The 26,644-nt window shown below is 43.7% G+C and overlaps 9 protein-coding genes across 9 annotated transcripts; 3 read left to right on the plus strand and 6 right to left on the minus strand.

Annotated features, from left to right (window-relative positions):
- Window positions 1-1,757: 1,757 nt before the first annotated feature.
- PAAG_06950 (hypothetical protein) lies at window positions 1,758-4,954 on the plus strand (the record flags this gene model as incomplete). Its single annotated transcript, XM_015846072.1, has 6 exons — window positions 1,758-2,114; window positions 2,191-2,216; window positions 2,278-2,388; window positions 2,460-3,390; window positions 3,447-3,578; window positions 3,638-4,954. 6 exons carry the CDS (start codon window positions 1,758-1,760, stop codon window positions 4,952-4,954), a joined length of 2,874 nt encoding a protein of 957 aa, XP_015700507.1.
- Window positions 4,955-7,620: 2,666 nt separating this feature from the next.
- Window positions 7,621-9,573, minus strand: PAAG_06951 (isocitrate lyase; the record flags this gene model as incomplete). The annotated part of the gene is made up of 5 exons (XM_002790994.2): window positions 7,621-7,978; window positions 8,069-8,621; window positions 8,724-9,066; window positions 9,128-9,283; window positions 9,370-9,573. The coding sequence occupies 5 exons, from the start codon at window positions 9,571-9,573 to the stop codon at window positions 7,621-7,623; spliced, it is 1,614 nt and encodes a 537-aa protein (XP_002791040.1).
- Window positions 9,574-11,636: 2,063 nt separating this feature from the next.
- PAAG_12308 (neutral trehalase) lies at window positions 11,637-13,500 on the minus strand (the record flags this gene model as incomplete). The annotated part of the gene is made up of 2 exons (XM_002790995.2): window positions 11,637-11,790; window positions 11,891-13,500. The coding sequence occupies 2 exons, from the start codon at window positions 13,498-13,500 to the stop codon at window positions 11,637-11,639; spliced, it is 1,764 nt and encodes a 587-aa protein (XP_002791041.2).
- Window positions 13,501-13,685: 185 nt separating this feature from the next.
- Window positions 13,686-14,199, minus strand: PAAG_12309 (hypothetical protein; the record flags this gene model as incomplete). Its single annotated transcript, XM_015847818.1, has 3 exons — window positions 13,686-13,813; window positions 13,881-13,953; window positions 14,050-14,199. 3 exons carry the CDS (start codon window positions 14,197-14,199, stop codon window positions 13,686-13,688), a joined length of 351 nt encoding a protein of 116 aa, XP_015702562.1.
- Window positions 14,200-16,624: 2,425 nt separating this feature from the next.
- Window positions 16,625-17,767, minus strand: PAAG_06953 (short chain dehydrogenase/reductase family; the record flags this gene model as incomplete). The annotated part of the gene is made up of 4 exons (XM_015846073.1): window positions 16,625-16,844; window positions 16,910-17,169; window positions 17,272-17,315; window positions 17,440-17,767. The coding sequence occupies 4 exons, from the start codon at window positions 17,765-17,767 to the stop codon at window positions 16,625-16,627; spliced, it is 852 nt and encodes a 283-aa protein (XP_015700508.1).
- A 344-nt stretch (window positions 17,768-18,111) lies between these two features.
- Window positions 18,112-19,053, plus strand: PAAG_06954 (OTU domain-containing protein 6B; the record flags this gene model as incomplete). Its single annotated transcript, XM_002790997.2, has 1 exon — window positions 18,112-19,053. One exon carries the CDS (start codon window positions 18,112-18,114, stop codon window positions 19,051-19,053), a length of 942 nt encoding a protein of 313 aa, XP_002791043.1.
- Window positions 19,054-19,137: 84 nt separating this feature from the next.
- On the minus strand, window positions 19,138-20,160 carry PAAG_06955 (hypothetical protein; the record flags this gene model as incomplete). Its single annotated transcript, XM_002790998.1, has 2 exons — window positions 19,138-19,494; window positions 19,651-20,160. The coding sequence occupies 2 exons, from the start codon at window positions 20,158-20,160 to the stop codon at window positions 19,138-19,140; spliced, it is 867 nt and encodes a 288-aa protein (XP_002791044.1).
- Window positions 20,161-20,794: 634 nt separating this feature from the next.
- On the minus strand, window positions 20,795-21,204 carry PAAG_12310 (hypothetical protein; the record flags this gene model as incomplete). Its single annotated transcript, XM_015847819.1, has 2 exons — window positions 20,795-20,871; window positions 21,021-21,204. 2 exons carry the CDS (start codon window positions 21,202-21,204, stop codon window positions 20,795-20,797), a joined length of 261 nt encoding a protein of 86 aa, XP_015702563.1.
- A 1,122-nt stretch (window positions 21,205-22,326) lies between these two features.
- Window positions 22,327-24,270, plus strand: PAAG_06957 (hypothetical protein; the record flags this gene model as incomplete). Its single annotated transcript, XM_015846074.1, has 3 exons — window positions 22,327-22,756; window positions 22,874-23,877; window positions 23,974-24,270. The coding sequence occupies 3 exons, from the start codon at window positions 22,327-22,329 to the stop codon at window positions 24,268-24,270; spliced, it is 1,731 nt and encodes a 576-aa protein (XP_015700509.1).
- Window positions 24,271-26,644: the final 2,374 nt, after the last annotated feature.

Genomic DNA, 26,644 nt, shown 5'->3' on the forward strand with positions numbered 1-26,644 from the left:
TGGAGGCAAATGTGAGCTGGCCCAACTCTACGCCGCAGAATGTTGGTAATATACACATGCAGATTTCCTTTTTTTCATGTACGACACGAAGCAACCCCATCAGATATCAAATGCAGATGACGAATTCCGAATATGGAGAGCAGAGTTACAGGAGAAGTTAGCTCGATTAACAGAACCGTTTTTAGAACCTTGGAACAATCATGGGAGTGACCAAAATAGGACCCGGGAGATCTATTTTTAGAGATCCAGATTTATACGACGGAAAATGGCACGTTCTAGTGGATTGGCATCGAGCCAATGGAAAATCTCCATCCATATTAAGGTGCGGCTTAATCGGAAAGGCCCCGCTCATCCATCATTGTTCCGGATTTAGCACATCGAATCTTTCCAAAATAGATCAGGCGATCCTTGCTAAACCTCCTATGTACTGCGCTTCTGAAGAAGAACAAATCGATTTAACAGCAAGAATGATATTGATTTTTCTACAGTGTAAGCCCCAGAAATGCTGTTTACCGTAATCCCGTTCCAAGTTCTCTTAATCGCAAAGGAGGACGGGACACATAATAGAGTTGGAACTTTGGCAAGTCTTGCGTAGGGAGGAATGGGGGAAATCCAAATCTCGTACAGAAAAGTAGTCGGATCTCGGGGATCACGCTTGTTTCAAAATCTTGATCTCCACAGGACCTGGTCATATCTTCCCCGAACGACCTCCTCCGCATGGCTCCAAATATGCAGTAACCTGTGTCTCAGGAAACGGCCCAGGTTGAATGAATGTTAAGGAGCAAGAAGAAGTAGTTAGGCGGCGGATGCGCATGACATTCATATTTTTTCCTGGCCCTTTGCAAGGGCATCATCCGTTGTGGGTTTTCCATAGCAGCAACTAAATCTGGAACATCCAATAATACGGAAGGACTGATCTAGAGCGGACGGCAGCGCTATACCTGATGAAGCCGAACAGGGATGATGATGATGATAATAATAATAATAGTAACTGAGGTCATAAAGGGCATAGCATCATGCACCTACTGTTGTTTTTTTAGTTTTAAAGTTATCACGCCATTAAATCGAATGTGCGGGCGACGTGTTTAAGTGGCTGCAACCAAAAAAATATGGGGTTAATTCCGAGGGAAACCACGCCAACCGTCAAACATCCCCCCTCGTTGTTTCAACTCCCTACTCCACACTTCCTTCACACTTTGACGAGCCCGCGCAATCTCCTGACCGGCCATTGGCCAGGAACCGAGCCCTGACAACCTTCTCCCCCAAAGCGGTTAGCTCCCCGGCGCCTCAGCCGTAAGCGTGAACTTTTTTTACCGCAACAGATCGGCTTAATTTCCATTTCGAGCGGCGGTAGTTTGGCCCTTTGAAGCTAGCTGGTTTTTGGCGCTGGCACACCCCACTACGCCTTATACGTTTTAGTGCCTCCTGGCAGCAATCGGTTCCTGGGCAACCGGGATTCCCGCTATATATCCCGCCCACTTTTCGCTTGCTTCTGAAGATTTTCCCTCTTCCTCTGGCTGAGCAAGTGTTTCTATTTTTATTTAATTTCCTAAAAAAAAAAAAAAAAAAAAAAAAAAAACCCAGCTACGTCCTCTCTCCTCTAGCAGCAGAGCACACCACCCCAGGTGCAGCCTATGACCCCGACTCTATGAGCTGTGCAGAAGTTTTTGTTCTCAGAATTGAAATCGTCATCTATCCTGTTTCAGACCTGAAACATCTGCAAGACTCTTCTCTCATTCTCCTCGGGGTGGGAAAAAATGGCAACGGAGTCCACTTTGGGGCGCCAAGCGTCTGGGGATCGGCTGTCAGCCGTGCCAAGGATCTCGCCTCCCCGGACCCAAAGCTTTAATTCTGCCGCCACACTCGCTCGCATAAGTAGCGAGTCTTTGCCGGACATCGTTCATATCCAAAGTTCTCCCGGATCGCCGAATTCTCTAGCATCGCAATATATATCGACTGCAGCAGCAGCAGCAGCAGCCACGATGTTCAACCCAAGACACCAACGATCTGTCTCCGATTATGGTCCTGTCACATATACTCCAAGGACACACAAAGTGAGCAAGGCAAAGAAAGGGAAACTAGTTCATCGATGTGAATATCCAGGGTGCAATAAGGTATGACATGGTGTATATGATTGTCCATATACACGTCATTTGTACCTTGCACACTTGCTAACTTCATCACTATAAGCTCTTCTCAAGAGCCGAACACGTACGGTAAGCTTTTACCCTACATTAGATGCCGTTTAAATCAGGATTGCCAACACTTCTCCTCCAGGCGCCATGCGTCGAAACATGATCCAGCCGCCATTATTCGATGCGAGGTAGAAGGGTGTGGCAAGACATTCACTCGCAAAGATTTGCGTGTGCGGCATATGGAAAACAAACAGTATGTATATATAGTCTTCACCAATATCGTCGTCCATCTAGATTTTGAAGAAGCTAAAATTATGGCTTCAGCAGCGATATACTTGGTTCTCGAACAGCCAGCATTCGTAGTGATCGTCACTTGACATCAAGCCCAGCCACCACGGCTTCAGAACCCCATGGTCTACTGTCACCTGTGCCATTTAATCACCGGCATGCGTCTGTTCCAGCAGTGTTTCATGAAGCGAATTCAATGTCGATTGGTTCCATGGTGCAACCGGGGACACAGCCTGATTTTGGGAATGAGTACTCTGTGTCGGTGTGGAGCGAAAATGAAAGCGACTTGGCTAGGGGGGAAATATTTTCAGCTTTGCCTCATGTCAATTCTGATGATGCGATATACTCTTCGCCTGATAGTTGCCAGTCTCCGTCACCTGATGTACACCCTTTCCGGTTCCCGCAGCATACCCCAATCGTGGACCAGTCTTTCTCGGAATCATTTTATCACCCACATTTGACCGGGCCATCTCTCACATTGACCTCTACAGTTTCCGACTGGACTCCCCTGGAGGCAGGGACCACCACATCACAGATGTTGCCTATCTCCGTTGAAGGTGATATCCTTCAAACAGTAGGTGAAACCCGCCCATCATTACCGTCACTGGGTGCCTCTGTAACTGATTTCCACTCAGCCATACCAGTTCCAATACTCTTCTCCGGACTGCTGGACGGAGATGAGTGGTATGCCATGCGACGCACACATTCTTCCACCCCCAGTCTCATTGCAGGAAATGGTATCCTGGAAGTGATCAACACCGTTAAGTGGCAGGATTGCTTCGACTATTATTGGGAGAATTTCCACCCCCTCTTCCCGATCGTCCATCGCCCTACCTTCTTCGCGGTAAAGCCTAACCCCTTGATGTCCTGCGCCATGATAGCGATTGGGCTGCAGTACGATTCGCGACCCAACGCACAAGAGTACTCTCTAACCCTGTTAGAGGCATGTCTTAATCTTCTTTCACAGGTAAATTGCACATATGAAGAAGTATTTAACAAGCCATTCTAATGTTTTCACCACAGAGAAAACCCATAACAATACGCTCTCGAATATCTGATATCCACGCTGTATTTCTACTTGAATATCTCTCGAAATATCGATCCAGGAGAGCTGATGTTACGATATCTCCTCGTTTTAAGAGTTTATATGGCGCTGTAAGTTATTGATTGCGTGTTATCAACCATAAGTGGCATCCGCTGATATCTGGAAACAGTTTATTCAAAATCGCCATTGGGCATCAAAGAAACCCACTTGCTGTTTTCAATACCCTTTCCGACGACGAAAAGCCAGAGGGCCTGACAAAAGCGTATCACTTTTGGATAGAAATGAAACAAGAAGAAGAGTATTACAAGCCTCCTTTCTTCTTGACGTGCAACAGTCAACCCTTTTTCAGCAGCCACTAGCTTTTCTCCAACTAAATACAGAGCCACTCATGTCACACTCTCGAAATGCAGAAAAACTTGAGTTGCCTTTCCCCTGCCAAGCAGAATTATGGGAATGTAGAGGGATCGAAGAATGGACACGGCATGCCAGGGAATTTGAGCAATTAACTTTGTCTCATGCTATGGAGCGCGTTATTTGTCAAAATGACAACGCTTTTGCACTTGATCCATTCCGGTCGAATCTTATTCTTTCCTATGCCTTGCTTACCAATATGCGATCGACGGATTTGGAGCAGTCGCTAGAGCCGTTTATCGAGAGGTTGCGACAAGGAAAGACCGAAAAACATCACATGGAACGGCCCGAACCTCCCGGTTCTTCAACGAAATTAAACCATACACTTTTTGCATACCACGCTCTCCTCGCTGCATACCGTACTCCATTGAAAGCTCTCCTGATAGTTAGCGGCGAATCTTGGTTATTTAATCGAAAGATTGCGCAGGAAGCAGAATTCCAGAATGCTAAGGAAAAAATGCGCATGTGGGTGTCTGACACTGATGAGCTGAAAAAGGCAGTTTGGCACGCAGTGCGGGTCCTGAAACACGCAATCGACGATCCAGAATTGGGATATAACCAAAATTCAAATAACTCTGGTCTTTGCAATTGTTTCACCTCTCTCAACGCCGGAAAGGATTGTTCTGTTCCAGTGACGCCAGAGCGCCATTGCCACCATGTCCCATTTCCGGCACCAGTATATCCAGAAGCCACCGCAACCCTCACAACAGCTAATGGAGCCAAGGCAATCACCTCATTGCATGCAAACTGGGTTTTGTACTTTTGTGGGCTCATATGTTGGGCCTATGGCATCGATCATTTAACGCCAGCAACAGATGACTCTGCACTTACCCCAGTTTCCCCGAAAACCTATATTTCTATATTTACGTTTCTTGCGCCATCGTGGTCCCAAATATCACGCAGCTCCATACCTGATCACATTCGGCGCAATACCAGCGGGCTACTTGAATATATACGCACTAGATGGCTACAGGCCTCAGGAGGGCTCTTGAACGAAGGAGAGACGGTCATACGCCGACTCACAGAACAGCGGAATCCAAATAGAGGCACCGAAAAGCGAATGTGGGAATTTTAGTTTAAATCTCCGTTTCGAATATTGTTAAGATATTGGCCTTGAGTACATTTATGTTCTGATTCTACTACAGATACCCTTACCTTAAACATGGTTGCTAGCTGATGTTTTACTCATAGTTATTTTATACCTTTGAACTCCTCTTCAGTTCTTCTAGTCTTCCTTCTATTTATCCTAGTTCTTGGCTGCATATTTATTTTATATACATCATTCTGTTATGTGTTTATGAGGTTATGATTTTCTAACAGATCATAGTAGAGGTATTTCTTCTGATTTTTCTCAGGTCAGTTTCTCTAATATTTTTATCTAATACTTGTTTTCATTGTCTTAGTATTAATGAATATTTTCCAGTACTTTGCTCAAATCTCATTGCACACTTTATTTTTCTTCTGACTTTTCTTAGGTCAATTTCTCTAATATTTTTATCTAGTACTGCTTTCAATGTCTTAGTATTAATATATATTTTCCAGTACTTTACTCAAATCTCATTCCACACTTCATATTTCTCCCTACATTTGCTCTTTGTATCATCGAAGAACTTGAATGCCTTCAGCATTCAGCCTGAAACGGATCTGTACTCCGTACTATGTATTATTATGTATATGTATACTTGTGTAAATTACTCTATTTTCCTCTTCTAATGTCATAATATCCATTTTAAAGATAGAATGGGATAATTTATGATTAATTTTTAAGAGTCAGAAAGACTGTCTAAGAAAAAGTGTCTCAGAAATTGACAGAACCCTCAAAACATCAATTATCGTATCTCATTCCTTTGTATGCGAATAGAGTACATTTGACTTCCATTATTCCTGTTAACTTTTTACTCAATGCAAGATGGCCATTTTGTTTGCGGCTCTAATTTCCAGTTGAAATAAATTGAACTTACTACACGTGAGAGTGCAGCACAACCTTCTCAAACCCCAAAAGTTTCACCATCGGAATGAGAATTAGTAACAAAATACTATGTTGTTTTTAGATTACTTTTATAACAATTTCTTGCCAAAACCATAGAATTCGATCTTCAGGAGGATCTAAGCCACAAGCGCTAAATCTAAATATAAAGTTTGTGGGGTAGTTAATGGGCTAAAATTAGGAACCTAAACCTAAATTTAGCACAAATTCTAATTAACTGTGAGGAACACATGCAAGATTCTCTCTCTATTTTTGTTCAATTGCTTCCACAGATTGTCCCTTTTCCCCAGTCAAGGTTAGTTTATCCCGCCAACATGTTTTCTACAGAGTTTCAGGCTCTGTCATATTAACCAGAAATGCACTCAATAGGAGACCTGATGGTGTTTACTTTTGCTATTACCAGAGCCTGATGAATTTAAGCTATTCAAAGGAACAAAGGAGAGGATAGCAGAGCTTCTGAGCGAATTTTGGCCTCTTACTTCAACTTTCACAGCTGAAACATTGTTCTGAATATCATGATTGATTATTTTATATTTAGGAGTCTATATATGAAGGTGCACATGCATGTCCATAGATGCGTACGCTATCAGGACATTGAAAGCTTTCAGGAACCCAATTTGCGTTTCTCTCAAGATCAAAGCGTGACATATTACTAGTGTCGATATTTCACGCTGGGATATCTTGAATCGACTTCTCTATAGATGTTGCTGTCCCTGCCCAAAATATGAAGAAGTCATCATTGCAGGAGAGTAATTACAAGAGCCCATGAGTTCTGTGGCCCGAGGGTGGGGGAAAGGTCCACAACTCTTTAAGGACCACCGGGACCTAGGAGCTTGCTGAAACGTGGTTGGTTATACGTTCTTCATTTCTTGTATCATACCCCTACAGCTCAACGTTACGGCAGATGAAAAATGGCGGTTTTCATGTCTCCACATGAGCTTCCAATTCGTTACGTTTAACTATCTTCCGCTCTAAACTATGATTCCCCATTTTCTAGATATTCCTAATTTTTGGACCTTGGCTGTAAACCGCTCTTATTATTTCAGACACGAAAGAGCATGTCTGCGCCTGCTCCGTTGACGGTGTTGAGAGCTTCTCAAAGTAATATCAGACACCAACGGCATAGTAGGATCGCATGAGCATATAGGGATTTTTATATATTTTTTATATATTTTTTTATTTATAATTTTTTGGAAGTAGGTTCTAGAGTTATACATCAAAACGTATTGATTTCTCAGGTGATTTCAGAACGGCTCGTCTACCCCACATCTCAGTTCAAAACTCTGAAATGAAAATTTAATGACGTATGCCTATCTGCGTCATATACTTCATTTCCATTGAACACTTCACCTGAACACAAGTTTTTGTTGCTTTGAAGGTGAAGTTACTCAGGATGGCAAATGTCTGGTAGTTAATTAACTGCGGTACCTTTTGATAATAAGCGACAGCGTGACAGAAAAGAATGTGGAGAAAAACGAAGCAAAGCTACGCAAATGCGAATTGGCAAAGGCATCTGGAACAGCAAATCGATTAGATGATTGCAGTGCACAGAATATACACGCCTAGGTAGGTATATAGCGAGTACAGGAAATGGTTTTTAAGAAACTCTCCACTTATCCTGTATATTTGCAGTGCCAATAAAGCTGCATTAGCTGCTAAAAATACAAACAACAAAAAATTAAGTCCCAAAAGTTTATATACATTACAGAGGAAAACTACAGGAAATACAATCGAGGAAACAATGGTCGCCTCATCTATTTGAATTGATCTTCAGTGACTCCTTTACCCATGGCGCTGGTGCTGCTGATACCGCCACTGACCATCTTCAACAGCTCGTCGACATAGTTGGCACCACTCCATTTCTGGTGGGTAACGACATCAACTCCATTCTCCATCTCGGGCTCCTGGACTAGTTCGCCATAGGCGCGCATGCCATTCATGGAGTAGGCCTTGGCAAACTGGTCAGAGATAAGGGCAGTGGTGTGGAGACCGGCAAGGGTGATGAATTGCCAGGCGTAACCCAGCTTGCCCAGACGGCGGATGTAGGTCTCCTGCTCGCCACGTGGCATGGCGGCCTTCCAGTTGAAGGATGGGGAAAGGTTGTAAGCGAGCCTGTTGGGAGGAAATGTTAGCAACAGTGAATAAGTTTAATCAGTTTATGAAATGGGAAATCGGGAGGAAGAGGTGCAGAAGTGGACATACTTCTGTTCAGGCCACACAGCGTGGACTCCTTCAGCAAACTCCTTTGCCTGGGCATAGTCGGGCAATTTGCTCTCCATCCAGATAAGATCGGCAAATGGGGCGTAGGCAATGGCACGGTTGACGGCACACTGGGTACCGCCACGGTAGCGGTAGAAGCCCTCCCGAGTTCTAGCAGCATCCCAGTCAAAATAGATATCTGAACCGGTGATCTTCTTGGCGATTGCACGGGCTTCAGTATTGCTCTTGCCCTTGACGTCGCGGAGGAATCCATCGATAACAGCCTGCTTGTTGGGAATAGAAGATGCCTTGATTTGGTCAACAACTGCCTCGGAGAAAAGCTTTAGGCCCGCCTCAGCATTCCACTTGTCCTCAATTGCCTGGAGATCTGCTCCGTTCTTGCCTGCTTGCTCAGCAACAATCATCAGATCGTTGAGAGGTTTGATATTAGGATTTGTTGAGCCAATAATGAAAGCATGGTCCCGGGGATCAATAGTTGATGTGATGAGGGTTGCCGCTTCGGAATCAGTTCTAGCAACAGCCAGGAGGTCGGTTCCTGCCACAAAAAAAAAAAAAAAAAAAAAAAAAAAAGGTCAATACACTGCATCTAATTTCCAAATGAAAAAATTTTGAATACGGATGTCTGGATATGGCTCACCCATAATATCAGCCTGGGCTCGGATGGCAACAAGTCTGTTGATATGCTCGCTGATGGGGACTAAGACCTTGCCAGCCATATGGCCGCACTTCTTCGTTCCAGGGGCTTGATCCTCAATATGAATGCCAGCAGCTCCTCGCTCGATGAACAATTTGGTCAGCTTCATGACAGCGGTCAATCCACCATGACCAGTATCCGCATCCGCAATAATTGGCCTCAAGTAATCGATGTTGGGAAGCGAGGCGCGTTGGGACTTAGGAGCCCTCAATCTTTCCTCGCGCTGTTTGCGGTCATGGAAGAGCTGTGCCATCCATAGCTGGTTGACCTTATTGGGGACAGTGTTCTATAACAGTCAGCATGCAGTATGATAAAATCATAAGAGCTAGGTTAAAAGGATGACTCACCATTGGGTAATCTGCAAGGTCTGGAGAGGGCTCGTCAGTTGACGATGCTGTAGAAGAGCTCTGCCAGCCAGAGACGTAGACCGTATCGAGATATTTGACCATCTGGGTGAGCATTGTGGGTTCGAGACAGCCATAAGTGAAGCTGGCAGTTTTGTTCTGTGAAATTTTTTTTTTTTAAAACAATAATGAGCATTCGTCGCGATAGCGATATTTTGATATCTGCAACCCAGATCCCAGCATACCTTGAAACGCTCTTCCAGAATCCCCCAAAGCTTTTTGCTCTGGACATTTGATGGATATTCAATCTTCAAGTTTCCCCGCTTCGCAACGATCTGCTCTGCGGTGAACGGACGCTTGGTATACCGCCATCTTGAGTCCTGCCACCATTCTTTGACGGCCTGGACTTCAGCCCAGTATTTCTGATCTTCTTGCTCGATAGAATCCATTGCGATCGTTTATTTACGACCTTGGCTTGGTAATTCGAAAATCGCAGTTAGAAGAACCTCTTAAAAAGTCTTGAATACAGGGAACGAAGTGTATTTAATATCAACTTTTAACCGACGTCACTGGCAAGGATGTGACCAATGGGAGACTCGGTGCGAAAATGACTTGTCTCGGGAAATCGTGGCTGGGATTAAATCCAGTTATATCGAACCTGATAACAGTTTTCTCACACGAAATCTAGTGCAAGGGAAAATGAATATAGGATAGAGCAAGGGAAAAGAAAAACAGAAGATATATGACCTGCACGCAACAACGACAACTTGCTATTAATTAGTCAGCTTTTGAAGCAAAACTTTTCCCGAGGCAAAAGGCGACAAGGAATCATCCCAGTGGCTGTTGTTGAATACGGGCAAAGCGTTCCGAGATAAAGGATTTTCGTATTGGTGTCGGCGAACCCACCCGGCGCCGAAGTCAATCTTCAAGAGAGCCTGATAGGCCTGATAGAACTCGAGCTTCAATATGGGGAGGAGTCTGTAGGAGGGTTTTGATATAGCAGGATTTTCTTCCTCGGCCCAATGGAACGGGATTGGCGCCGACAGGAAAATACGCAACAACGTTCAAAAAAAAAAAAAAAAAATTAAATAAATAAATAAATAAATAATTCGGGTATATGCCCGGCCTTCTGCTGTGTTAGATAGACATGCAAATTGCCTGCCTCGTAGCCATGGATTTTTGAATATGAGAGAGGTTTTGAGTTTGCCATCCATGGTTGATGTGAAGGTGAGGCTGCAAAGTGTTGACCAAGCTCGTAAGTTTACGGTATTTTACTCCTCTGCAAAGCCCAATCTGCCTGGCAACAGTAACCATAACACTACCATTACATAAAATACCTTCCTGAGCAGATGCGACTTTTTGCTTATGTCTTTGCTCTGGCGAATGAGCCTATCAACAACCAGCCGCTCATTCATTCACCAACAACTCTATATTCTCCCATCCGGATCAGCCACAGGATATCCATTGCGGTGTGAACAGAACAGTGGCACAGCGGGCCCCTCTAGGCAGAGTATGATGTCTTGCACTGTTGGTATCGATATCCAAAACCCAAGTCAAGGCAAGGCATCCCATTCCCTTCCGCTCCAGGACCGCTTTTGGCACTCTTTGAAGTCCACCATTTCAAGAAATGCGTCCGTATTGCTACGTGATGCAGCACTGACTTGTTAGCTCATCCACACGAGAACAAATCGGGAGCCGGCCCGGGATTGACTCGGTTCGCTTCGGTGACATCCCTATTCGCGCAGTCTCGCATAGGCTTGAAGTTTGAACGCCCAATCGCCTCCTTCTCTTCATCCGTCGTCTATAATTTCCATTGCGCTTATTCCTGTTTCGCAACAGACGCGAGGTACACGTGGAACGGAAAGGCGGATCTATGCGTTTAGGAAATGATGGACATGGTGAAATCCATGGATTTTGAGAGTGCATATGAAAATTCTTGGAAGCCTCGAAATCGATCAAGATGTTCTTTTCAAATGCATTATTTTGCCCGGAAGCTGGACTTCAATCCTTAGGTCCCTGGCCCAGCTTAAGCTAACCAAAACGGACCAAGTGGAAGATGCTTCTGCCTTTCAGGTGCCTCGACCAGCAGTTTCAATCGATTTCTCGAAAATGTTTCGAATCTCTACGTAGAAATGGATCCCGGGCATCAATTGGAGCTACACGAAGCTTTGTATTCTTGGAAGCATATTTTTTAAGCAAAAATAGGTTCACCATTTGTAATTTTGGTAATGATGTAGGCTTTTATTATGATCTAAATCTGCTGTTGACCACTTTACTCTGTAGTCTTGAGCAGATACTTCTTCAGTGTGCAGTCATTGCCATTATGTTATTATATAGTTGAAAGATTTCTTTTAATTCACTTAGCACAGATTTAACATAACTTTCTTCTGTGGTATTGCTGTGTTTTAGAAAATAAAATAAATCTATTTCAGTAAGTCAAAATTAAATTCACTACGAAAATTGAGATTTGTAAAATTCTGTCATCTAACTAGTGATTGGGACATTGGAAAGTTCATCCCTTAGTCGGATGATCCCAACTGGGGGATGCCCATTGGGCTGTGGCTTTGCTGAAGGTCTCGTATGGAGTGCATGCACCCAGGGCACGTCTCATATGAGCATTAAGAAATTCCAGACCATAGACGAAACTTGCATTAACCCAGCCGAATCTGATGGAGGGGGGGGGGGGAAATAGCTTGTTAGCATGATATTAACCTGGACATAAAAGAAAATGGCCAACAAGGGGGTTATATAGCGGTGGTCACTCACCCTTCCCGAGAAACGCCTTTAAAATCCCCTCCTTGATTCCCATACTCAGCTTCCACTTTATGGGGATCGATAGGACGGGTAACATCGTACTTTTCTACCACAGCGCCGTTAAAATCTACGAATGCTTTTATAATCATGTACAGCCACTTATAGGCCAGTCTCTCTGCGTCTTCCTGGTATCCATAACGGATAAGTCCTGACCACGCCAGCATCTGCTGCGGCGCCCACCCGTATGGATAGTCCCACTGTCTGTTGGGCCTATCGATGCCAACAACGCCCCTAGACTTTTCAGTTCCTGATACCAGTCCTCCATATACTTCGAATTTGGGAAGCGCCTCACTGACAAGTCTTGACGCTTGGCGGGGGCTTGCAACTCCAGCCCACATCGTCCAAAAGGTTGTGGCGCTCTCGTAGTCTGTTATCTCTTGCTTAACGGTGTTGTAGTCGAAATACATCCCTTTTCCTTCATCCCATAAATATTTATCCATCGCTAGCTTTCTGCGTTTCGCCCGGCGATCCCACACCGCTGATGATTCGAACCCCTTTTCAGCGTTTTGGGTTGTCCTATACTCGGGAGGAATGGCAAGTTTATCATCGAAAAAGTGGCGGAGGGTTCGGGCAATGTCGACTTCGTATTTATAGAGCAAAGAGTTCAGATCAACTGTAGCAAGATTGGCGCAAACATTCTCAAGGCGATAGCTGGTGTCATGTCCGGACTCCCTCACGGCGCGATCGTGAAGGAAATACTCATCCAGCTCGGGATCCTTAATTTCCCCATTGTTGTAACCCTTGACAAATTCTTCAAAAGTTATGCCCAATTTCTCTGCATGAGGGAGTAATAGATGGTAGAAATGAGAGGGCTCTGTCTCGGGAGGAACTCCAAGGCCGGTTGGTCGGTACCGGGACAACCCCGTAATGGGATCGTATCTTGGCTCCGCCATCCATACAGAATAGTATTCCTTGATAGCAGACAACATCGCCGTTCGAAGAAAATCCTTTGCATCGGGCTCCGCTTTAATGCGATCAAACACTCGAAGAGCCATGTCGGTAAGGAATGGAGGCTGGGATCGGCACAGGTAGTAGGAGCGGTTGGCGTTGAGGATCTTCCCATAATGCTTAATGCAAAAGCAAAAATTTACAACCATACTCTTCGCTAGATCCACACGATCATTTACCATGAGTCCCAGTGATTCCATATAGCTGTCCCATCCATAGAACTCGTTGAATCTACCTCCAGGCACAACGAAAGGGACACCCCTCAAGTCCTTTATCCCCGAGTTCGGATTTGTATATTCCTCCACAGCCAACGCAAGAAGACCAGGTTTATCATTTAAGTTCTTAACGTACTCAGCGGTAGGCTCTCCTTCTGGGAGATATTGAACATCCAAGCGTAAATCTGGCTCGGATTCGGCAATTCGCCTGTAGTATTCGTACTGTTCAGGAGCTCCAGGGGGTACATAGATCCGGGGAACGGGGTCAGGAGTCCAGTCCTTCGGATCTTTTGCAACGGCTGCAATATTGGAACCGTCAATTCGGCGTGTAAGTGCATTCCAGAACGACTTTTCCACGAAACGCGATAGTCTTGCAACAGGGTTCTCATTCAGGCGCATCTCGTCAAGTATGATGTGCTTTCGCCCGTAGTCCTTTGCGAGAGTGAGTTCCTGAAGAAGGTTCGAAATTATATATGTACCTCGCAAATCAAATCGATTGTAACCAGATGAGGCTGCGGTGCCCACGGAAAATACCTATAAAAAAAATTGTAAGCAACAATCCCTCCTGAAACCGTAGCCGCTGTTCAGCTTGCCTTAGGGCCCTGATCTTCTATCGTTATTTGCGCATTGTTATCTGTATCTTCACGCTCCAGCAACGTCTCCAATGTGACATCGACATCGATAAGGAATTTGCGGGAATGTGACCGTTCGTCTATGGTCCGCCATTAGCATCAGAAGCGTAGAAGTGACAACACAAAGGCAGCAAAACAATTATTTACCATGACTCGTGCGTCTTGGTGGAGTTTTCCCGATAAAATCATGCAGATCGGAGAAGTCAAATCGTTTCAGGCTCTGTGACTGAAGTTAGGATCCCTCGCACACAAAGGTGGTATTCGATTGAGGGGGGAATAAATTGTCGGGAATATGCATATCCAAATTGACACTAACAGATGACAGCGTCCTTCGATGAGCCTGGGCTTGTCTCCTTAGATGTTCCTCCTCGCCATAATATATGTCAGGCTCGGAAAATGGGTCTGCACTGGAAGAGTGCGAACCACGGCGCGGATGTGAAGAATGGACCTCTGCTGGCAAGGTCATTATCCAACGTATAACTCAAAAGGGATGCGAGGCGGGTGCCGCTAAGGAATTCGATTCCGTCGGAAGGTCCGTATCTTAACAGGAGCACCGTACGACGTGTAGGAGAAACCGGCGTTGAGAACTTGGAGGCGAGAGTTAAAGAATATCTGGTCAGACTCAACACCGCAGGGACACTTAGAATACCTCGTACTTGAAAATATGGTGGATCTATATGAAATTTTAACGTTAAAACATAACTCAATTCTGTAGAAGTCGAACAGAAAATCCCTAAGCTGATCGTTGATGGGGCATTTCGAACTCTGATGCATGTTAAAGCTCTAACTAACTAGTTAACTAAGTTAGTTAACAGGTTAGTTAAAACGTTTAACTAATTTCCCAACGAGTCGGCCACCAGATTGAAACACGGAACAAAATTCACCAGCCTACCTGCTTAGGCGTCACAACGAAATAAAAGAAACTCTATAAGAAATGGGGGAAAGATTGAAATTTCCCAATTACTGTTTTAATGTTTGAAAAATAAAGGAATTGCCTCTATTCATGAAGCAGCAAGACTGTATGATATTCCACACTTCATTCACTCTTATTGATTGACTGAATGACTGTTCTACACATACAAGCTTACATGCAAATTCACATTGATTGATTAAAGCTGAAGAGAAAATACTTGTTCAATAGTGCCGAGTCTGGTCAAACTAGAATTACCTCTTAAACCAGCTTTTGTGAGGAATATAATGAATTATCTTGTTATATAACTCTATCTTCTTTATCTCTTATGTTAGCAAGAACTGAGTTTCACATCTGGTAAGATACTTTATAGAACTTCAAAGCTGATATTCAAGATATTACAATTATAAATAGTTAAATGCGAGAATATTAAGATTACTTATAGATGGTTTGATATACTAAATAATATTTTTACTTAATATGAGATTTGATATGAAAATTTGAAACTTTGATAAAACTAGATTTGTAATAAGATTTTATAACTACATTTACAAAAATTATTAGTTTTAAAAAATATAATTATGAAGCTTTTATCATATATAAAGAGTAAATTACAGTTATTTAATTGGTATATGTGTTTGAATAAAATTTATCTCTATATATTATTCTCAAAAAATTAGAATATTTAAGAAAGTTAATTAATAAACTATCAAATTACTGAAAAATTAATGCTTTAATAACTGATCAATAAATAAAATTAAGTTTAAATAACTTAAGTATTTACCTTAGCTATGAGTATACTAAGAAAAAAGTGATATATCTTATTTATATTTAATAACTATAAGAGTAATCATATATTTTAAATTTAATTGACTTTGTTTAAAAAAGAATACTATTTCTTTTTATATTTTTTTCAATATATTATATGTAGCTTTTGAATATAAGTATTTTTATTATCGCTTCAGATTCAAAGTTCAAAATGAGATTTTAAAGCAATTAAAACATTTAATTAAGTAATAAATATAACTTGAATTCAATATTATTTACAAAGTTATTTTTTAAATATATACTTTACAACGAGTAAAAAAATCTTCATGTTTATAATATTTAAAGCAGTTATATAATAATTGATATCAATTTATTTATTTCTATTCAGATTATTTAAAAGCTTAATATTCAACTTTATATATTAATTTTCTTTAAGGTTTAATTTAGCAATTTGCAGTTATTTTAAATTCTTATATATTTAAAAATCCTCATTAATTTAATCAAACAAAGCTGAAAAGCATTTTATCAAAATTGTATAAACTCTTTTAAAATACTTAAAAAGAATAATAATTAAATTCTTAAAACTTATAAGTAGAAAATTATTATCACTACAATTATGAATAAGTGATATCAAAATATACTTGCTTTAAATGAGGAAAAGAAGTAAAAATATACAAGATTTAGAAGATTGATTCAACATAAGATTTTCAATCATATGAATTTGAATCTTTATCTTCCAATGATGATTAGAAGCTCTATAGAGATTTCTTTTTGACTGTTGTTGAAAACTGCAATTTAAATTAAACACTTAATCTTAATTGCATGGTTTTGGTGGCCGGCTCGGTAGAGTGACCGGTTCAGTTGGAATATGTCGAGTTAGTTATACAGTGACCCACTTCATTATTTCCAATTTCTCCTAGGGCATTGTGGATCAAAACTACTATTGCTACGCAATGACGATTAGCTTATAACAAAGATTAAAATATGATAGATTCTGTGATTTAATCGAGAGTGACCTTGCTTTGCAGCGATGTCCCATCAAGTAACTAAAGGAGCAATATGCGGGGTCGAAATGCTATGGTGCAAACCGTATAGTTGAAAATCTGTGAAATCGCACATGCACGCAGCTCTATGTAAAAATAAAATTAAAAAAAAAAAAAAAAAAAATGTCTGGCTTACAGTCCCTCTATCAACGTCCGTGCTGAAATCTACACTACATCTTAGCAGCGATGACACTACCCCCGTCGAGCGTTATTGTTGCGCCATTAACATAGGACCCAGCCCTACTGCTAAGGAAAAGACAAGCTCCGGCGACATCTTCTGGGGTTCCAATGCGACCCAACGGGATTCCCGATTCGATTACGTCTTTGAACTTCTTCAATGTTGCGGCCATCATCTTACTCTCGAACGGCCCACATGCTAGCGTGTTGGAACTACATGCGAAAGTTAGCAATCCAAAATGGTCCTGGGAAGCTGGGCTTTTCAGAAAGGGTCGCACGTTATATTCCGTTTTCCAAGATGATGGGCTAGAACACGGCTAAGATGGTGTAGGCCAGCTTTGCTGGCGCTATATGCAAAGGTCTCGAGAGGCGGGACTCTCAATCCATCGATGCTTCCAATGTTTATGATTCTTGCTGGGTCACCTTTAGAGGCTCCTTTCTCGAGAAGGGAAGTGAACAGCTGTGTCACTTCGAATACCCGCTGCAAATTGAGTGTCAAGACTCTTGTCCAGGCCGAGGATGGGTACTCATCATATGGCTAAATGTGTTTTGTTCAGCATATAGTTGCGACAATCCGAGCTCACATCTTAGGAACAACGATCTGCGGAGAGAAGGAGAAGATAAATCAAGGTATCCTTACCGCCCCCCAATTAGATCCTGCATTATTGATCAAGCAATTTAATTCTATAAATTTCAACAATCAGCAATTCAGAAACTGAAGGACGAAGGCCAAATTGTCTTGAACATGGCCGCGGCACAAATTTTAAAGGGCGTCCAATTTGGTCAAGCATCTATAAGAACAACGTACTGCTTTCTCTTTTCGAAAATTCATCAAGGAGCATCTTGCACTCCTCCGCTTTGTATAGATTTGCTGGTATCCCAACAGCTTTTCCCTTTCCTAAGGCATTCAGCTCCTTAACTGCCTTGTCGCAAGCAGCAGCATCTCGACCGGTGATGTAAACAATAGCCCCATTGGTAACAAATCCCTCAGATATCATACGTCCAATGCCTTTGGCACCACCAGTAACTAAGACTACTTTACCCTTAAATTTAAATTCTGTTAGCAAATGACAAAAGCCTCCGGATCGAGTGATTTGTATCCTTGCCTTAACATCGAAGAGGCTTGAGGAGTCCATTGTTAGCAGGTTCTCGGAAAGTACCAATTTTCAAACAACAAGCTCTCAGTGTGCAGTGAAAATGTGAAAATACAAGGCAAAGCTGTTTAGGAATACTGAAATATCCCAACAAAGTGAAAAGACGATAGAGCAGAAATTGGTTTTTGTGCAAAGACAACGCCTTGCTCCTTGGGCCGAGGTTGCCGGATCTCGCAAAAACCTTAAATCCGTGATTTGTTTTACACCAAGCGCCGACGCCTTTTTAAATGCCACACTACGGATGACCTATCAAATCTACAAGCATTCCCGGCCATAATATAGGGTCTGCACCAGGTCCTACGCTGTTGCCAGGCTCTTCAATAAAGATGGAGGAATTGCAAGCTAGACACAGAAAAGAGTTGAGAGATCTGCAAGAACGCATCACGCAAAAAAAAAAGTCCGCAACGAAAAAGACGCGCAAGGGTGTTAATGACCAGTGCGATCGCCTCTACCATGAATTACTTGAAAAGCAACGTGCTGAAATATCTGGTCTCCATGGCGATATGGAACCGCCTACAAGTGATCTTGACCTCCTCAACCTAGTTAACGGTGCGGGGGACTCAGAACACCCCTCCGAAAATGACAAAGAGAGTTCGAACTCCCAAACAGCTCCCGTTTCTACGCTCGATACCCAGTTTAGCATCTCAGCACCTCCCAAAGAGACGACGCCCCAAAAGAAGCCAAATCGCCAGAAGGCACGCCTAGCCCGCCGTGCTGCAGAGCAGGAAGCCGAAGCTGCCAGAGCCGCAGAGGAAGCAGCCAGTCAGATGGACCACAGGGGCAACGAGAAGAAGAACATGGACGCAGCTTTCTCCCGTCTTGGATTAAAGGAGAAGGAAATTCGTCCCAACGGGCACTGCCTCTATGCCGCTGTTGCCACTCAGCTCGTTGACAACGGCATTCCGCTCAGGGAATCCGAATCTGCGACTGAGTCCGGGGTCGGCGCTGTCGGATATCAAGCTGTGAGGGATGTAACGGCTAATTTTATTACAAATCACGCGGACGATTTCGCGCCATTTATCGAAGAATCACTGTCCCGGTATGTCCACAAAATAAGAGACACTGCAGAGTGGGGCGGGCAACTGGAGTTACAGGCTATTTCGCAAGCATATGGTGTTCATATTAATGTGGTTCAAGGAGATGGACGAATAGAGAAGTTTGAACCCCCGAATAGCAACGCCGGAGAAGAAAAGACAATATGGCTTGCCTACTATCGGCATTCTTATGGTTTGGGGGAACACTACAACGCTTTAGAAAAAGAGTCTTGAGAACCTGGCTTGTGCGATTTTAAGACAGTAATAAGTGGAGATTTTCAACAATGTTGTTAACATGTGACGGCATCTTTTGGAGCACTAATTTCGGCGGCGCCAAATTGCTACCCAGTCCTGGACATTTCCAGCTTCGTCCTTACCGACCGCATGCGTCCTCTCTGGTTGCCAATGAGCAACACGCTCCAGTCCATTAGGACTCGCTCCTCTGAGCGGGTCGCTTTTGACATAACCGTTCTCGTAGACAACATCTTCTCCCGGATGACTGAGATGTTCCATATATGCTGCTGGTGGGGACGCGAATGGAGGACCCATGGCTGCTGGGTCCTTTGCGGTAGGGAACTCGAGACAGATGAGGTTTCCGTGTGGCGATGGCGCCAGCAATTGTGACATGCGGAGTGCCCATCGTGGGCGAAGAACCGGATTCAATGCACAGAAAAACTACATTTGGGTTAAAAAGCAACGAGTGTGTTTCGGGTATGTTAGACAACACTTCATTATTAAATCAATCAGGCTCGATTTGGGGACACGTATAACCCAAGTTTAAACTCGTGTGCACAGTCAAGGTAATTGTATAGGTAAGATAAACAAGCTTACCGTGTAGTCATATATGAGGTCAAACCCTCCCCAACCAACCCCAATCTTCTCCAACCAGTCATTTTGAAAAAAGTCTCCTTGGATAAACGTAACCTGCCCCTTTCCTATCTGCTCATCTCGTACTGGAAGGTTATCACCAAGTTTCGCTGCCTCTTCACGGCAAATCCCCACTGCCGTATCGCTATACTCCAACCCGTACGCATCGTATCCAAACCCTGCCAGTAGGAAAACATCAAAGCCCCGTCCACAACCGGGGACAAGCGCCTTTTTCCTTTTGTTGACGTTACTCTCTTCCCCTGAACCTAGCACTTCCTTGTCGCTTCGAAGGGCATTTCCAAGACATCCTTGCCGTTGGAGCAAAGTATCTTCAAGGGCAGGGTTATACACCCCACGGTCCCAGGGTGTTGTTTCCTTCTTCCACAGCTCGTCCCAGGCGTCTGCTTGGTTATCCGGTTGAAATTTTGAGAAGTACTCGCTCAGTTTTGGTTGGTTAAGTGATGGCTGCGACATGGCTAGAGGTGTTGAGTGGGAGGGGCAAATGGCGGGGCACCGGGTCCGGGTTTAGTAATAATCGCGAAAACCACAAGGTCCTAATGGGATTGACAAGGGCTTATCAAGAATGTTGTTATATAGGTAGGATATAATGCCTACTGTTTCGGTTCCAACCGGAGGTATGTGGTTGAATTTGCGTTTGTTTGTTTGGTGGGTATGTATGTATGCATGTACTGGTGGATACCTTCCGTATTCCGAGAGCAAAATCGGGACCCAAATGCTTTGAGAAATCCTTTGATCCGTTAGTTTGTAACATTGAGAAGATATAACTATATCATCAGCCTTTGTCATGAATGCATATTCTAAGCAGGTATGAGAACATTGTGCTTCCAAATTGTAAGGGATAGTGCGACATAAAGGACATGGCTTGGAATGTCGGGGATGGGCCAGATATATGAAATCACTGATTTTGAAAATGCCACATTGATCCTTGCTTAGGATATATGCGTAACTCGTGGTTTGATAATGTCCTGGGTATCGTCATATCACCTTCACCACATATCCTCCAAGTGGTTTTTCTTGAACTTTCATAGTGCACATGAGTATACCAATTACCTTTGATGCAGTTGCGTAAGGTGTATATGTATAGCAGTTAATCGATGCCATGAACAAATTGATCGTCAGCCGACGTTCCGTACATAGGTCGAACATGCCCGGTTGCATGCCCGCCTGTTGACACAACTATCAGCTTGCTGTGAACCTCCGGGCAAATGGTGCGACAGCAGGCCTTTGGAAGTTGAACACTACAATGATAGAAATCCAAAATGCAGGTTGTTCAGCCTAACAAAAAAACTCTTTCCCTTCTTCTACACAGCAACTTGCAACTTTGGAACACTCAGCTACGGTGCTGAAAAAGCCTGGCAAAGGACCGCGGTTGCCGGCTATTGGGGCCTGCCCAGTGGCTGTGTAGCCGAAGGGCTGCGATTCGCGGCTTCTATTGGTCGGGATTCTCACGGCAAGATTCCCGCCGCAGATTGCACCCGGAGCACGTGGTTCGGGCATACTGCCGCTCCGACGACGTGATCTAACTTTATATAAGTTAACTAACTACACTTTAGTTAACAAACGACGACGACCTGGTTTCGTGAACGCTGAACATCTCACCAATCCACGACAACGAATAGGAATATGCAATGAACAATGCGGGGTATGGGCACCTATTTCACACAACTTCTTTTTCCAGGTGGATTTCTGGGAAGTCTGACGTTCTGGGGAGTCGAACGCGGATCCATAACTATGGGTAATCGAACCCCCAATTCACGGCAATCGGCACCACCCAAGTCTCGAACAATTTCTATGGAGACAAAAGCTAAACTTAGCCCCGCGCTAGTTATCACTTGATCTTGCTAGCAAAATGGGTTTTCATTCCAATTTGTCGGAATATCGCCGACGTCAATCGCTGAGCCGGAGATTTCACTTTCAACCAGCGATAGGTGCCTTGAAATTGCCGGATTACCGATCCAGGGAAATAAAGGCAATCATCAAATGAGGGGAATTAGAGTAATGCTTGATCTGACTCCCGGGTGCTTGTTGCCGACCTGGAGAGGAGTCAAGAAATCGCATACAAGACAAATTTGAATAAATGGAACAGTCCTAACCGCCATCTTGGCTAGGGTACTACTAATGGTTGAGTGGAGAATTCAGCAGCCGAATCTCATCTTCGTCCTAGGCATATCTCGTAACATGAGGAGTGCGAAGTTTTTCAACTTCATCTTTCCTCTTGACTCCATGTTACTGTCAGATACTAATCATCTACCTGTGCTCCTGTTCATCTTGTCATTCTCTTATTCTTCCGTACGATACGAGCATGGATTGATGTCACAACCGTTTATACCAGATTTCTCTATCCTCCGCCGCATCTCTTGTCCTTGCAGGCTATTGCATGGATGTATCATCACACAATTCTCAGACGATAATTAATTTACGTGAGAGATTGCTGCCCGGAGAAGGCTTTGGTGCAAAGTTCTGCCTTAGATACCGTATGTATTGATGTATCTCGGTCAATATCAATTTGGTTTATTATTTTGGGATAACCCCATCTCATTGCCTCCACTCTGTTCCTATCCTGTGTTTTCCAGCCGTCGGGGTCGCAGCTCCCGGCGCATTACATTTTGAAACGCATCAATGGCTTCTTCCGAACCAGAGCTGGAAGTGAGTCGCTTGCCAGCCTTGGGATATGAAGCGGCAGAAGCAACAGCAAAAGGAGAAGAGAGAAAGTCTGAAGGAATTGACACAATTGACCAGAGGAACGGAGTAGTCGAGCTGGAGACGCCAGCGGTAGAGGATATGGTAGTGGATGGTAAATCAGTGAGGGCGACTTCGCTTTGTGAAGAGGAAAGGGGAAGTGTCTGCTGTGCAGCGAGGCAGCGTACCAGTTTATACTCCACCGCTGTGAAAGTTCCTATCAATAAACGTCGAGGCTTCTTAGGACGTCTCACGCTGCTGCCAGAGGTTGAAGACCCAAAAAAATACCCTCGTAAAACGAAATGGCTGATCACAATGATTATCGCCCTTGCAGCCGCGGGGGCGCCTATCAGCAGTGCTATATTTTTCCGTTAGTTTTCTCCTCCCCCAAACCGATTGCAGAGCGTACACTCTCTGTATAATTAAACACTATACTTCCCTCACTATAAACTAAAATATGGTATTTTGACGCCTGTTTCGTTTCCAGCTTCCCTTGGCGAAATTGCGTCTTCACTCCACACAACCCCCACTGTCACCAACCTTTCTGTTGCGCTATACATGCTGAGCATGGCTATATTCCCTTTGTGGTGGTCCTCGTTCAGTGAAACCTTCGGTCGTCGCTCAATATACATCATTTCATTCATTCTATTCGCCGTATTCAATATCCTATCCGCCATAGCGACCACTATAGAAATGCTTATTGTCATGAGGCTATTAAGTGGAGGAGCCGCAGCTTCAGTTCAGGCAATTGGGGCGGGAACAATTTCAGACATTTGGGAATCACGAGAGAGAGGTCAAGCAATGGGTATTTTCTACCTGGGACCGCTCTGCGGACCTTTGCTCGCCCCAATCATTGGTGGCATAATGTCGCAGGCCTGGGGTTGGAGGAGCACACAGTGGTGTGTGACCATTTACGGAGGAGCTGCGCTAGTCATGATCCTTTTTGGGCTCCCAGAGACCCTGGTTGTGCGAAGGAACCTAACGGCTGAGGTAGAACCAGAGGTTGAGTTGATTCGTCCTCTCAGCCGGGTATCTACACGACAAGTTGTTCAAAGCACTGCCAGATGGCTAAAGATCAGCAAAATCGCTATCATTGATCCACTTAAGATCTTGCTTTTCCTACGCTTTCCGGCCGTTCTTTTGACTGTGCTCTATGCCAGCATCACATTTGCGTCATTATATGTGCTGAACATCAGTATTCAATCTACTTTCAGCAAGGCGCCGTATAACTTCTCGACATTGATTGTTGGATTACTGTATATTTCGCATTCAGTTGGTTATATAATTTCCAGTGTCGTCGGCGGTATGTGGATGGACTCTATAATGCAACGTGAGGCCAAAAAAGCGAATAGGGTGGATGAGAGCGGAATTCTCATCTGCCGCCCAGAGGATAGGATGCGAGAGAATGCTTGGCTTGCTGCTTTCATCTATCCAGCAGGTATTCTCTGGTATGGCTGGTCCGCAGAAAAAACGTTACTTTGGGTTATACCAGTACTCGCTCCCTAAGTCCTCCTCTTCTTTTGTATCTCTTCCCATAATCGGTACCAACGAATATGCAAAACTGATATCCTTTCCCTGGACCTTTAGATAATGGCCAATTTTTTCTTCGGTCTCGGCTCCATGATAATATTCAGCATGGTAACCACAATGCTGACAGAATTTATGCCCAATCGATCGGCCTCCAGCGTTGCCGTGAATAATTTCGTGCGCAATGCCTTCGCATGTATTGGAGGCATCATCGCCGCTCCAGCCCTTGAGGCTCTCGGGAATGGCGTGCTATTCACAATCATCGCCTGTGCGGCATTTTGTGGGGCATCGGTAATTTGGGCGATGAAGCGGTTCGGTCCGCGATGGCGGATTGCCATGGAGGCAAGTATGAATTAACGAAATGGGGCAATGTGTGATTTTGTTCCTACGAATATGCTCGGTGATCATGATCCATATGGTAAGAAAACGAAGCTTTCTCTATATTTTCTTGTTTTCATTGCCTTTGTTTATCCTAGCAGCACCCCAAGATTAGCACATTTCCATATGACGTACATAGAATGTTTTCGATTTTCGTGCGAATTCGACACATTCGCAGGATACTTCAACATCCATTTGGTGAATCGTCCGGCGGGTTTTTTTTCCATCTAAAATAGATTTAAAGCGGTCCTTGTTCCCTTTCTCCTTTCCATATTATCTGCTTCTTGTTTATCACCGAGATTCCATTGTTTACTCCTTGATGTTTGATCAGCGTTGGCATAGTATGGAGCGGTAGCATACAAAATGGGGAAGAATTATACGTAGAAGATTCAGTACATCACAGAACAATAGAAGTTTCTTTGTTTTTCTTTTGCAGTAATCGTAGATATGTATCTTTTGCCTATTCTATGATGTTTATCCTATTTAATACATATGTTGGTAAGGATAGGGCCATAATAAACCAATGGTCCCTAATTCGACATCTTCAATATCCTATTACTATCGTGGTTTTGTGACTAAATATTTACGTTGGATGACCTCCGTAAATTTTGCTGATTGAGTCGGCTAGGATGTGCTCTTCAATTCGATTGATTTACGGTAATTATGATTCTTTTAATTTGGGCTGGGGATGTGTGAAGTTGATTTAAGGTGGGCAGCCATTTCGTGTATCAGAACAAGATCTTATCAGCGATATCCTTCAATGCCAGCTGATGGTAACTCCGTTGTCACAGTTTTGAGAATACAGACCTCTGGATTCATTTCTGATAAACCATCTACGAGTTATCCAATGATAAAAGTTTTTAAGAATGATCTTATTTCCATTTTTTATCTACGCGCATACTTTTCTACCTATATACGCATATACGTATATTTGGATGCATCCATCCGGTTTAACGCAGGAAGCGACAGAAGGTCAAGAACTTCCTCCGCTGGTGTTGGGTGACGTCACATACGTCCTCTTGTAAAATATTTGCTTTTCCCTCCAACAGGCGGGGTCGAAAATGTATAACGTTTGATCATTTCTGATGTTGAACATCAGCATACACAGCATTATCTTGCGGCAAGGCCGGTAACCGGGTTATAACGAATGGAATCTTACACCCGGTCTCGGAAGGGCCAAGAGCTACATTGTAACCAATCAACGACATATTAAGTGCTAGGAGAGCACAACCCGCGAATCGATGGCTTTAGAAACGCGGTTTCTTTTTCTTTGCATATAGCTAGGGTTCAGAAACATTGCACATAGCCGCAGAATATTGCATGTCCAAGGGATATAGATCAACTGAAGTTGAGGCATTCTGCAGCTTAGAGGTTGGAATTGGTTGAAAGTGTTGTCATCGCGGGACAAATATTAATCCGTGCCACTTCATGGTTTTTAACTATGGGCGTCATTTTTCATCGAACGGGAACTATCATCTAAGAAGAATAGTAGGCAAGAGAAAAAACGTTGAAAGCGGGTGGCGCGTCGCAACCGTGGGGGATCAACATCCCGCAGGGAGAGAGTATCACGAAATCAACAGGTAGCTCTCATTTGCCACGTTGACTTCAGCGTCCGTGATTGTGCAACAGGGTGGAGAAACTTTGGTATCCCTCGGGATAGTTATCTGTACGCGGCCTAACTAGGAAATCATTCCCTTCTTCTAAGGGCCTGAGGGAGTTTTGTTCTACTGAGTTATCGATTAATTTACTTTGTCCCTCCCACAAGACGGGGAAACAGGTCCTTGGCCGTTGATTTTTATGTCGTGGTCTTCTTGTGAAGGAGTGCTTAGGTAGGTGATGGGGTTGATACAGTGCATGTGCGGGAATGCTTTCCCGTGTCCTAGTTTCTATACATGTCCCAAATTGATGAGGGTTCTTTTCTAGGCTTGATATACGAGGAGATATGGGAAGATTGAGACTGGCCATTGTTTCAGAATGAATGTCTGAGATATTTATGAAATGGCATCAGCGACATAATTTCCCTTCTGCCTCCGCAGGCTTGAGGATTGCTGCAAGAAGAGTTGACTCTAAATGACCACTGAGTCAGCACTTCCGCGTATGCCCCTTGCCCCTAATCAGATTGGCCAGTGATTTTGGGTTAACTTCGTGTTCGTTGCCCTCAGGAAGCTTTTTTGGGTTTGTAAAAGGATAAACGTGATGTGATCTGATATGTGTGGTGAAGGGTGCAGATCTACAGTAATGTACTGTTTAAGGCACCCTTTTTGGCGCGGAGGCGGAGTATATGATTGGCTCAACCGATTATTTCCAATCAAGTACGAAGTACGAAGAGACTCAAGATATTTATTCATGCATT

The sequence above is a fragment of the Paracoccidioides lutzii genome (assembly GCF_000150705.2).
Source record: "Paracoccidioides lutzii Pb01 unplaced genomic scaffold supercont2.21, whole genome shotgun sequence".
Lineage (NCBI taxonomy): Eukaryota > Fungi > Ascomycota > Eurotiomycetes > Onygenales > Ajellomycetaceae > Paracoccidioides > Paracoccidioides lutzii.